Genomic DNA, 13,917 nt, shown 5'->3' on the forward strand with positions numbered 1-13,917 from the left:
TTCTCTTCAAGATTCGGAGCAACACATAACGCGTTGATTCTCCTGTCTCCAACTCAAAAAGAATGAAAACAAAACAAATGAATGAACCATGTTACTATTATTTAAGAAATGCGAATAGACAAGTAGCCTAATATAAACTACCTTACATAAAAAATAAAACGATAATACGTTGTCACATAGACAGTCTATTTTCTTCATGATCGAAACATGCAGTTTCACAATTAAACAAATGATGTGACTGCTTTCTGCTTATAACGTTTCACTTTTCGAACCGCTTATTAAGGACGGATGACAACCGAGACTGAACCCAGAACACATTTATAATTAAGTGAAATAAAATATTATTGACGGCCATTATCGAAAGACAAACTTGGCTGTAGCAGCTCCGCAGTCGAACGGTAACAGAAACGCTTCCAGTAGGGAAGACGGGGACGCCACGCACACACGCCGCTGAGGAAACGCTGGATGTGACTTTTGGCCGTAACTCGATAAACACAGGCCTTGTTTGGCAGCGCAGCAGGAGAATTTACCAATGCATCGAGTGAACAGTTTTGTCGTGAAACACAAGGGGGCAGTATTGGCTTTTCAAAAATATCCCACTGTTTAAAAATAGCTTTCCCAACCCTTTTCTCTCTGCCACTGGGAACCACAGGAAAGGATTATGCTATACAGCCTATGGACAGTCTTGACAAACTATATTTCAGGGGAGGTTGGTGGAGGCAGAAATGGGAGGACAAGGTCATTGTAATGCATGGAATGAAATGAGGAATGGCCTCTATTTGCTACCTCCACTAGCCTCTACTTCTGTATATTGAGCATTTTCTTGTGCGCATAATGACTGTTCAGGTCAATGAACAGAGAGAGCTATCTTGGCCCTTTAACTAGAATTGATGGATGCTAAAACCTGTGATTGAGCATAGAAGCCTGACCTCAGATTCACCTTGACTAGAAATATCGCTATTATTGTCTCTCTTTGTGTTGTTTCTCTCTCCTTCTCTTCCTCTCTCCATGTGTGATTGGTGAAGCTCTGAGTTTGTCTAAGCTTACTGAGTAGCTCTATCCCCTATTTTGCATCACAGAGCAAAAGCCAACAAACAAAAACTAACCACAGAAATCCCCCTCACCTGTCAGGCAGTTTCCTGATCAGTATCTCATCATCAGATGACAGATGTTGAAGCACTGCATTAGCTTATAGGCCGGCCTCTGCCTTGGGGTTTAGCGGCAGTTTGCTCAGTTTAGCATAGGTGGATTGGATAGCATAGTTGCGCAGCAGTAAATACAGTGTAAATACAGTGTAATGCTATATAACAAGCACTGGACAAGCCGTGACATACAGTATATTGCTGCTGAGCTCCTGTCAGCCACAGCATGGGGTGTGATGTAGCAACACTACACTGAGTACAGCTTTTGTAACATGTTTTGTTGTATGGAAGACTGTGGAAAGTGAAACTTGTAATTGGTCACTCACACACATACTTGTGTCAATGTAAATTGACAATCACAGTAGCAGAACAACAATTATGTTGATTCTCCTGTTTTATTCATTTGATCCTCCTGGCTGCTTTTTCTGTGGGCAACATGTCTATCATGCATTCCTCTTGTGAACCTATCGGCTCATGTTTCCTGACAAGCCCAATTGAGAATTGAGGTGATCCATACATGAATATAAGCCACCACCACCAACAGACGAACACATCAAGCTCACTAATGGGAGCTACCCTAGGCAGGCGACATGTGAACATACGTCTGTAGATCCTCACCTCAATTTAGTTTATTATTCATGTTGGGAAGAGCGGCAACATAAGTGGTTATGTCCACTCTCTGACACCCTGACTGCTCAGTGAGAGAACTGTGAGACTTCTGTGAGACCACTCTAAACTCTCTAAACAGTTCAGTCACACTGCCCTGGGGCCATGTTCATTACGATCTCTAACCACCATGCTCACACATACATAATTCTAAGGCATAGGCTACATGGCGCCGGATTTGTCTGAAACTGTGAAGATTTGATATCGTTTGCACCTCACGGCTACACCGAATTCGTGAGCTGAGACGATAACGCTGTATCGCGTGGTCGGCTTGGATTGGGTGCGTTTTCCGATAACGATGCGGCCACCCACAAATGTATTGTGATTTACTTAATACTGTTCAGCACTTGGTTACATTCAATGCATGACTTGTGCTATATAGGCTAAATACAATTATGAAAGCGGCAAGTAACAAGTGTGTGCAGTAAAGTTCTAGGCATTAGACACGTAATATCCATACGCTGTATAAATAAAGTTTGATTGATTGATATATTATGTGCGCATTGTGTGCGACCCAACCATTCAGCGCAAGTCTTGTGCTATAAATAGCCTACACTTGATAAACCAGTGCTGTGATATTATTTATCGTCTTAGAAACATCTTAGCGTCTTAGCAAGAGGCACTTATAACAATTATCATAAAGTTTATTATGCATCATCTCTTTTTATACAACCAAAATTTACACAGATGAACATGCCATATCTTATGGATTCATGTACGTAATGTATTCATTCACGTAATGTAAGTGGAGAAAAGATTGATCGGGAATTGACAATACAACCGAATGAATGAATTTCTATTATTTTACGGTACTGTCTCAATTATATTTTAATCATGTTCTGGGTCTACCAGTACGCGCATGCCCAGTGTACCTGAATAGGCGGTTCCATGTGGCCAGAGATTCTTTTGCGCACAATGAGAAAACGCTTGTGTGGACAGAGATCGAAATTGCGTTTCGCACTTATACTGTAGAGCAGGGGTCGGCAACAGGCGGCCCGTGGGCCATTGCTGGCCCATCACCAATAATATTTGGCCCAGCAGATTATTTTGAGAATCTTTTTTTACAATATCGGACCGACAGTCCCACATATAGCGCCTATAATGTCCGAATAGAGAATCGACCTCTACCTGAATAATGCTTATTGTACTTTTATCCATGTTGAGAGTGAATGACACAGGGACAGACAATCAGGCAGCGAAGCGCACTGACGCTGAACCCCTCATATAGGGCTTTCACACCGGCAAAGAACCGTGCCCGTTCGCGCTGTCTGGCGAACGAGCCCGCGTTCGACCTTGATATCGAGCTTGATATCTGGTGATATGGACGTCACTTTAATCCGCAGGCAGTTCTCAAGGTTTTTATGCATCAATCGATTCCTCTCGTGCGTCTTTATCACATTCATTGACGAAAAGGACGACTCGCATGTATAGAAAGGGAACATTGTGAGCACGGAAGATGTGAGTCTCACAACGGCTTTGCATTGATGAAACCAGGTAGGATGAACGTATAGTTCGCTGTCCATTCCTCTTTAAATGCCCTGTTTTCACCGTCAACTTTCTTCTTTAGACCTGCTTTGGAGAGTGACATTATGTTTCTCTTGCTAGCTAGCAGGTTAAATGTTTAGCTAACTTCACCCGACACGCAAACAACCAATCCAATAATAATGTGACCTTGTCTGGGAGGAGGGGGGAATAATTATCAGAACAAAAGTATGTTAAATAATTATTAGAATAAGTTAGGCTGCGCTACATCGTCAGTCCACACATTTATTATTAAAAAATATGGAAAAGGGTGAAACTACATTTCAACGTTGTTGAGAATCACAACACAAACTCGCTAGTCAAGCCAAAAATACTGCAACGGAACGGATTGGACTGCTACCTAGTTAACTAGAACACTACTTTACATTGTTAGCAGGCTCACAAAACAAGCTGTGTTAGTTGACTAGCGATGTGTACATTTTTCGAAAGAAAAGTCAAAGCATTAGAACGTGTCACCTTTTTTAACAATCAATTACTTAAATTAGCCTTTGATTATGTTCGGGCCCGCCATCTAGTGGCAAAAAAAAAAAAAACGGCCCGAGGCCAAACTTAGTTGCCGACCCCTGCTGTAGAGGGATGACTGTCTGCGACCCTGGGCTCTTGTTCAGTGAACTGGAGCAGGCCAGCAAGTCAGGAAAAGCCGAAAGGAAGCTTTGTTCAATGTGGGCTTCCCCTCTCAAACCAGTAGACCGCAGCTGTACAGGCCCAATACACATCTGTTTTTATTCACTTATTTGCATTCAACTCTGCTCCTCATGTTTTGTGTCTCGGAGTGTCATGCTAATGTAGCAAAAACACATAGTTAGTATGATTTTCAGAGCTTTATTTGTACGATTTTTATTTATTTATGTAAAAAAAATACAAAGCGGCTGTTTCACTCCGAAAGGAAAGCACGTTCTCTATCCAACAAGACGACTAGAAATATGTCACCGTCTTTTTTCTTTTTCTCACTTATGAGTCACTCACATTTCATCATACCAACAGTATTCTCATGATGCATTTTGAGAATCTACCATGCATTTTCACTGTGCGACAGCGGTAATACTAGGCTGTATAAGAGTACCATTGGAAGCTAGTGAGACATGAGAAACCTTTAATATTTTCAATAATATTATCCTTCATCCTTATGGTCCTCACCCCTTATTGAACCCATTCTCTTTAGCTGCTGGTTACCATATGGCATAGTCTATGTTGTAAAGGCTACAGTCTGTAACCTCAATGTTGTATCTCCCTACAAGGTTTATGCCACACTTAACTATCAGAACACTGATCTAAACGTATACTTATGTAATCACTATCCAAGTTGATCTGTGGAATTAGGCTGTGACTTAAGAAACTGTCCGTATTTATTTATTTGACCTTTATTTAGATCAAATAAAAATAACATAATTCTAATTTTCAATGATGACCTGGCCAAGAGGTCCCAGCGAGAATAAATACAAACATACAAAAATACACTGGGTCAACACAAACAATACATGAGAACTAGGGATGCCCCGCTACTGTTTCTTGCCACCGATCACCGCTAATCTATGAGCAATATCTGCCGATATACTGCCGATACCGATCAAATAATAGCCTAATACTAATAAGCTAATAAAAAATCAACTGGAACAACAGTCAACTATGATCTGTTGAAGTTTCTGTTTGAAAATATTAAGTGATGGGAGTTTGAGTGTGTTTTGTAAAGTGCTCCAATCGTTTGCTGCAGCAAAACGGAAGGAGTTGCGGCCGAAAACAGTGTAGGCTTTTGGGATGGTGAGCCTGATGAGATCCCTTGACCTTGAGTGGTAACCACCACCGTAAGTATTGGATAGCACTGTTTGGTGTGGCCAGGGGCCTAAATGGTGTTATTACGTGATCTAGCCAGGTTGTGGGGCCCTTAGCTGTCTTTCAGACAACCCAATGTTCAGACAACCCAAATTAGCTGTGCCTGGGTCCCAAGGGGTCTAATACGGAGAGCGGCCATTTAATTTGATAACGCCCCACCCTTTCCTCAGCTAATTACCCCAGTGTTCCATGTGGTGAGGAAGCTTAATCTCCCCCTGTTGGCTGTACTGTAGTTGAGCGAAACTATCAAGGGTCTTATACACTTGGACCCGATAACTTGAGTTAAAAAAGTATGTTCTATCATCATCCTGGTTCAGTTATGAATAATTTTGTGTTTTGACCTAATGAATAGTAATGTAATCACAACAATGCAGTAGGATGTCATTGTGCAGTCTGTTTGATCTCAGGTCTGCTGCTTCACTTGGCCAACCCCTTGCTTTATTTATGACCAAAAAATGTCTAAAAAAGTTTGAAGTGAAACATTACGGCTTACCCGGGAACTTCAAAACGGCACCACCATCCATAACTTCACCTATGCACGACCAAGGTTTTCCAGCACACAGCTTTGACACCGGCTATAGTAGTGCTGTATGTTGGTCTACTGTACTTCAAACAACATAGGCTACTCATCACATGGCAGGTTGCTTAGGATTCAAAGCTTCTCTCAAACATTAAAACTGCCATGGCAACAGTACAACAAGGATGGGACAAGTCTAATCATAGCTGCTGTTTTGCAATGTTCTGTTGTTTGAAAGAGTGGGTTGTATTTTTGGGATGCACTACACTGCTCTCTACTGAGACATCACCTGATCTTAATCGTTTGTGTAGAAATTGCTGTACGTCTGCACTCATTTGAATGCACATTTCTTAGTACCAGTACCTGGTAAATAAAAACGGATCAACTGTTAGCCTAGTTTCAGTATGCAGGGGAGGTGTAGACATTGACATGGTGAGCACTGAGCAGACATACTGTGACAAAATGGCATCAAAATCGTTTGTCAAATGGCCGACAAATTACACTAGGCGATTTCGCATTTTCAGTGGTAGCTCAGTTCAAGACATAACCAGGCACATGCTAGTGGGTTGGTGGGAGAGGTAGAGTGTGTTTGGCCCCGGTTTTGTTTATCTTTTGAATGATTCACCCCAAGCTCTTAAAAAATAACTTCATCTATTAAATATACAAGCACAATCCAGAAATAAACATCCTATGAATGTTTAATTTGAGGCTCTCACATTGAATGTTCTCTGTGCCTCGGTGCTGTCGACTGTAAGACATTTGGGAATGGCCAAATCAGCAACCCCATTAGGTGAAATTCAATTGTGGTTTTTACAAAAAGTTGTACACTTTGTAACAGCGAGTTTATGTGATGTCTGTAATTCTCTCTCTGTGATTGCACTGCCACTGTGGTTAGTGTGTACATAACCTCACTGTTGTACACAAAGGGAAGCATCACAGATTGTTATTCAAAACTACATTCCTATATTACGGTGTAATATTGCTCCGCAGTGCTGACCAGGGCTGTTTTGATTTCTAAACATACTGTTGGGGGCTTACTTTAATCTTTCATAGAACATTATTGCACATCCCAGTATGCATCTAATTAAAATATGTCTCCCATGTTGCTTAATCTCCAGCCTCTAGCTGACACCACAGCAGTGTTTAACTAGAGGAGCCCAGCCCTGCTCGTAATAGGAAATGTATTTGAACATATTTGTTCCTGCATAAATAAAAGACTGTATAAAGGGAGGAATCTGTGGTTACTGTATTTCCAATCCTCTTTCAGTAATCTGGAGAGGCCATCCACATGATCCGACCAGGCACTGCTGCTTTTCTGCCAGTCCACACACTGGTGCATCATGGGATTAGAGAGCCTCCGGCCTGGGGGGGCAGCACAGGGCAAGATCATGGGAGGTGTGAGAGTGACCCCGTGAGGAGAAGGGACAAGCGGAGAGGGCCGGGGGGCTCCGGGGGTAGTTAGTGGTGGGGTTTATATAGAGTGAAGATCAGGACAATAATTCTGGGGCAACATGACGATATGTTGTTCTTGTTCAAGGTGGAGTTCCATGATGTGGGAGCCCTGACCCAGAAGCTCTTCCCCATCGTGGAGGCCATGCAGAAGCACTTCAGCGCTGGCTCCGGGGCTTACTACAGTGACTCCATCTTCTTCCTGTCTGTGGCCATGCACCACATCATGCCCGCAGGTAACTATGTTTTATTGACAGTTCCAAATGTAGCCCTCATGTTTCACTTTGTCATTTATCTGGACCTACACAATTGCTAACTATCAGTTATCATCTATGTATTTCTTAGGTGGTTCTGATATTTTGGTAATCACTGTTCCTTTAAACAAGCCATGCTTTATTTAAGCAGTAAGGCACGAGAGGCTATGCTTTATTGTGAATAAAGTCACAGCTGAGGGGTGTGTTGGCTCTTACTTGAAGCAGAGGGCCGGCAAGATAAAGCACAGACTCAAGTGCCTTATTGCTTTTATACAACAAAACAACATGGGCAATTGTCAACAAGGAAACAATGCCTTAAGTATTTATTGAGAGAGAGATTGTGTTGGTTTATGCCCGGCGCTCAGAAATGTAGTTCTCAAAATGACCAGTTGTAATGTGAGGTAGCGTGACAATCAAGTCTTTGTCATTCAAGTGTTTGCGCAGAGATATTACTGCAGTGTATGGTAAACAGGATAAATGCGTTGTAGTTTTTAATTTATCAGAGAATAAAGCATAGCTTTGAATGCCTCTTGGCCAATCACAATGCTTGATCTGATCAAACCGTTGTATAAAGGTAATTCATTCATACTCGCTTTATTAGTTAGGCCATTTGCCTACACCATGCACCAGAACTCCACTGCTATTTTTTTACTCTCTGTGACTCACAGAAGTTGCCTCCAGAGTAGATCCCAAGGTGCCCAGCTTCATCTTAAGTTTCAACTGATGGATTACTACTCTGCTTCTAATTTAGTCAGAATCCCAACAGACTTTGCAACAGAGATAGTTGGCCTCGGAATAGCACTTGCCTGTCTGTAAGCACAGAGGCTTATTTCCCTAGTCTCTCGCTCTCCTCTCCCTCTCTCCCTCCTCTCCCTCTCTCCCTCCCAAACCCTTGGTGAGCATGACTACATCAGTAAGTGGGCACCGAGTAGGGTTTGTGCAGTACTCTGGAGTGTTGTGCAGTAAGGGTGTGGCATGTAGACTCAGGTGTGTACACACACACACACACACACACACACATAAGGGGAATTATTTGAGTGGGTTTTCATTCTTGCTTGTATCTCTCACACATATTTCCATATACTCACTTACATATTCACACCTACATTAATTCTCTCAACACTCAAACACTCTCTCCCACACACATGCGTAGAGTGGCAGAGTTTCCATACTCTGCCACTCTCACCTTCACATACACACATTCGCTGAAATGCACACACTCTCCTTTCTCTTTCCTGCTACCATAATGTGTGTGTGTGTGTGTGTGTGTGTGTGTGTGTGTGTGTGTGTGTGTGCGTGTGCTTGTGCGTGTGTGTCTTGCACTGCTGGAGAAGGCACCACGGGCAGGCATGGCATGGTGGAGTCCCCCCCCCGGGGAGGGGAGAAGGACACATTGTGTTCGATTGCCGCTGCCTGCATCACTGCCCCCTCAGTGGGAGCTGATAGTGGCAGTGAGTCCCCTCTGTCCCCATCACACCGCTCCGCCAGAGAGCTTTTCACACTCCAATGGGAGGACAGCATGGGGCGGCACTCAGCAAGTGGAGCAAGTGACCAGGCTTTTGAGGCCAAATCGAAAGCTCCCTACAGAACGCTTTTTCTCCATCACACACAGACACGCAAACAAACACACACACACACACACACATACATACACATCTCTGCGCTCTGCTGTCCAGACAAAATGACACACTTCCAGAAGACAGAGAGAAGACCAGGGGGGATTATAAGTGGGTAGCGCCACCTGGCATTTTCTTTTGAACTGTGGGGAAACATGGATATGGTGGATATGGAGGTTAATGAAATTAAAGTACCGGTATTGCTAATTGACTGTGGAGTTTGTAAGATTGTCTGGGTCAGTCAATAGTCTATTAGGTCTATGACCGTAGGGAGGAAAAGGTCCGGAAAGGAATGAGCCTGGAGCGCAAATCTAAATCGTAACTTTGAGCTCTAATAAGAGAAGATGGCAGCTTGATATTTACAGGCAAAGGAGTTGACTTCAGACAAGAAAAGGAGTTGACTTCAGGCAAGAAAAACTCACTCAAAGAAAGTAAACAAAGTCATTGGAGGCTAAGAGTTGATGGAGTAGAAGAGAAGGACTTTGAAATTATGTTTCGTCACTCACAGCTTTCAGTTCTGACAATTTACTGGAAAATCCCACCAATTTCCCAGTGGATTCTTAGCAGGTCTTTATGGGGTGTTTGTCAGGCTGCTTTCCCTCTCAAACAGCAATCAAGAGTTGAGGTTGAAAGTAGGATGAAAGTAGTTGCTCTGCCCATCCTGTGGCGTTGAATAGGTTTCATTTTCCTTTGAGCATGCTTGAGTTCAGACTAAATTGCAGAGCTGTGTGTGAGTGTACCACCTTTAGCGATTGACCTAGCGTGCTGACCTGTTCTGTAATTACTAGAGGAACATTTGTTACCTGTAGGGGGTCTGCTGGAGTCTTTACTTAAACATTGGGTGTGAGAGAGATATGAACAGAAAAAGAGGTTTGTCGTATGAGTGCGAGTGTGACTCAATATTGTGTCTTTTCCACACCGCTGTGTGCCAAAATTGCGTCTTCACTGAAATCCTCCGAGCAGAATGTCAGACCAAGATGTGAAGGGAAAGTAGGTCAAGAGTAGGTCAAGAGTAGTTGTATTCAGTTATCATTTTGAAGGGAATGCTCCACCTGAATTATGCAGGTTTCTATTGGCTTTTGTTGAGTTTCATGAAAGTTCGTCCCTCTCTTACTGCAGCCTCCATACAAAACTGTGAATCCTTTTTCTGACAACATGCATGAGGCAATGTAAATGGTGTCAGTGGCAACCCTGTCAACGGAAATGTAATCAGACACCTAATCACGTAACGAAAGCACTTAGCCTACGCACTTGAAAGTCCCTTTAGATAAGTGGGCTGAACCACAAGCCTAAAAACAAGCAGAACTCTTCCACAGATTGGAGAGGAAAGAACACAGTGGAAAGATGTCTCAATCCTAATTAAATGTCTTAATTAATGAAGTCTCAACAGACAGTGTTTGTGTGTCATCCCCATGGGCTTAGTGAACATGTAGTGACCTGACTCTCAACGCCAATCTACCCAGCCTTTTCCACCTTCCATCTGACCTTTGATAGAGCGAGAGTCAATGTGTGAACCACTTTGTTAGCATGATGGTGGTGGTGCCATAGATAGATGTGATAGTCGTGCAGCATAAGTGATCTTTTGCATAAATATATATAAATGGCAGCTACAGTAGATGTAGGCTAACATGTCCAGAATACCTCCTTGACAACAGTTTGTTACAGTAGATGCAGTCTTCAATGATCCCTTATCTAGCAAGTACTATATGTCATATTACAGCCAATGCATGATGATTTTGGATGGCAGAATAAGGTTCTTGAGAGGATATTGAGATTTAATCTTCATTTGTGTTAGATCTCATGCTCTGTGTGCTGCTACAAGATTACGTCACGTCAGCAGGGATGGAAGAACTTCAAGGAATCACAGCGCGGTCACCAGGCATTTCCGTGGATGCCCGATGGGGGGCTCTGTCTGGTCGAATCATATCCGCCTGCTTTCCCCTGCTGGGCTAGTTGTAGCTATCGAACCCTTCCCAACAGATCCATCAATAGCCTGGCTGAGAGGCCTGGGCTGAGCTTCAATGGGCTGGCCCGGGCCTGGCTGTAGTGTGCAGCTATGTGAGTGACAGTTGGTTATGATGATCACATCTTTGACAAAGTGTTTGATAGGGGTGCAACGGTTCAGTTGGTCCACGGTTCGGTATGAACCTCGGTTTTTGGGTTTCGGTTTCGGTACGTGTTTTTGTGCGTAAGAGAAAAAAAATGCTACTATTTATTTACAAACTGTTACTTTACTTTATTTTGCTTATACTTATGGAACTTTAACATTTAGACACATTCCAGAATATGACTGGTATATTGTATAATATAAATATATATAAACAAAAAATAACAAAAACACTTTCAAATGTGACACCAGACAGTGTTTTGATAAACCAGTAGGCTACATTACTTACTGAAACTGCAGATTGTAAGCTTTCAAATGACATGTTATACATTGAAATCCGAAAAAAGATAAAAAAAAGAAGAAAGTTAGACTCATTTGAATGTTGTTAGACCTCTGGCACATATTGGGTTAAACTCTCTGTCATGAAACCGGAAACTACTGCTAACAGCTAGCGGCTAGGTCTAAACTGTATTTTAATAACATCACAACATGCTGATAGAACATCAACATGCTAAAAACACATACCTACACATAATTAGATAATCACACAGTCCTTGCTTTTGAACACGTCCTAAAACTAAAGTATATTTACAAGCCATGTAAACCGATAGCCGATTACTAGGGCTGGGTATCGCCACTGATTTCCCAAAACGATTCGATTCCGATTCACCAGCTCAGTGAGCTCACGATTCGATTCGATTCACGATTCGATTCGATTCGATTCGATTCCGATTCGATCTAGTTACAATATACATTTTTTGCTTGAATATGAAAGAGATTCTCAGAACTAATGCTATAAATGGTTCAAGGAACCCTATAACATGTAGCATTGTTAAACATATCAATGTTTACATTAAGAATTGACTCCAAAGCAGTTACATGAATGTACTTTTTATTGGAACATAAATGAACATCATTGACCAACATTTTGCTAATCCAAAATGCACCCAGACATCTGACTTTAAACCTGGTGGTGACTTGAGTGTCCCTGCCATCGCCATGTTTTTAGATTTTAGTGTTGAGACCTCTCGTTGCGTGAGATATGATAAATTCTTGTAGCGCGAGATCTGGCCACGAGATCTCGTTGCGGGTTGAAGCTGCAAGCAAAAAAAAAAAAAAAAAAAGATCGATCTCGGGATTTATGAATCGATAAATCGCTCATTCAATGAAGATCGATTCAGAATCGGGAAATCGATTTTTTGAACCCAGCCCTACCGATTACCGATAGCCTCCTGACAACAATAACAATGAGTCCATTCCACAAAGTATACATATTAAGAGAGCTATTTATACTATAATATTTATATTCACGTATGCGAGTGGTTTACGGTTTCACCAACTGCTGTCACAAATGTGCCTCTTAAGCCCAATGCACACGGCCCCGATTTTGTTGCACCGCCGAACATTCGATTCTCAATTCTTTGAATTATTTCAATTGGTGTGAATGGAGAATCGAATGTTGTCGTGTGATAAAATCGCATCTCACGCCGTGTGCATTGTCTCATTCAAAACAATGGAATCAAATTCGGCGGTGCGACAAAATCGGGGCCGTGTGCATTGGGCTTTAGGCTTGACGACTGGTATAGGAAAGATAGAAATGAAAGTAAAAATGCACTTTACCTATGAGAGCTGTGCCAGCTGTAGCCCATTGTGCGCATATTATGCGCATATACGACACGCGTGAAGCATTTCTGCAACATGCGTTTCTGTTCGCTGTTTTCATTACCTCATCACTGTATTCAATGCCAAAACCAGAATGAATGACTCCACAACGCAGATTTGTAGCAATCCGGGGCTTCTTCAAACTGTTGCCATGTTCTCAACTCCACTCGCCATTAACAAACATTTGAGCAAGAAGCAGCTGCGTTCCAGACCAACTCCCCCTCCGACTTTGAATGAAACGCAGGATAAACTAAAAACCGCCACGGTTCACTAGTGTATTGAACCGTGGAAGGCGAACCGAACCGTCCGTAAAAAAAACGAGAACTGTTGCACCCCTAGGGCCCTATTATGCACTTCTTAACTTGCCGTCTTAAGTCTTAATTAAGACGCACCGCCAGGTTAAGACCTACCGCCACCCTTATTATGCGCTTCATACGCGCTACTGCTATTATGCAGGTGTCGATAGGCGCCCACACATAAGACGTAAAACTCCCGTGCATATATTGCTCATTGTGGGAGTGTTCATATGTTAATGAAGTGCACTAGGCGCCCCTGCTATTATGCGATCTGACTTTGCTCCTAGCGCTAAGAAGTGGTTTGAAAAGTTCTTAAGTTTAGACTTCATGCACGTTTTGAAACACGAGCGCACCTCCGCGGTTTGCGCATGCATGTGGGCACACATGAACACGCACGTGGCTCCACGGCAAGACGTCAATTACGGTCACAGTATAAATGCTTTATTTCAGAAGGGAGAGGCCAGCGCTGTACAGTATGTTGCCTCCGCATACTGTGCACATACAGTACGAGCATGCCGTGCGTAATATAATGACATCAACATCTGTCATTCCTGCAGTCTTCCAGCGACCCCTCTGTAATACTTCTCAACTCACAAGCGGAGGTATTGCCGTGTTTATTCAGAAAATAATCATGCACGAGCTTGTTACTTTCTTCTGCAGAGAAGCGCGCTGACCTCCTTCTTAGGACTTCCATAATAGCATAGCGCTAATGACTCAACGCAGCCGGTTCTTAAAGGGAATGGCACCTGGCACGCTGATTGGGTTGATTGAGAAGACGCCCAAAACACACCCATGACTAATTTCTTTGCTTAGCGCCGGGTTTTAGGCGCCCACTA

The 13,917-nt window shown here is 42.7% G+C and overlaps 1 protein-coding gene across 1 annotated transcript in view; it reads left to right on the plus strand.

Moving 5' to 3' along the window:
* Positions 1 to 13,917, plus strand: part of xxylt1 (xyloside xylosyltransferase 1) — a gene marked incomplete at its 5' end in the record, with an annotated part of 36,325 nt that overhangs the window by 2,536 nt on the left and 19,872 nt on the right. Inside the window, one exon of the mRNA XM_080540871.1 lies at positions 7,235 to 7,382. Within this exon, the coding sequence (XP_080396997.1) occupies positions 7,235 to 7,382 (148 nt within the window). The remainder of the gene's footprint in view (positions 1 to 7,234; positions 7,383 to 13,917) is intronic.

Source organism: Nansenia antarctica (genome assembly GCF_963989245.1).
Source record: "Nansenia antarctica genome assembly, chromosome: 1".
In the NCBI taxonomy this organism is placed as follows: domain Eukaryota; kingdom Metazoa; phylum Chordata; class Actinopteri; order Argentiniformes; family Microstomatidae; genus Nansenia; species Nansenia antarctica.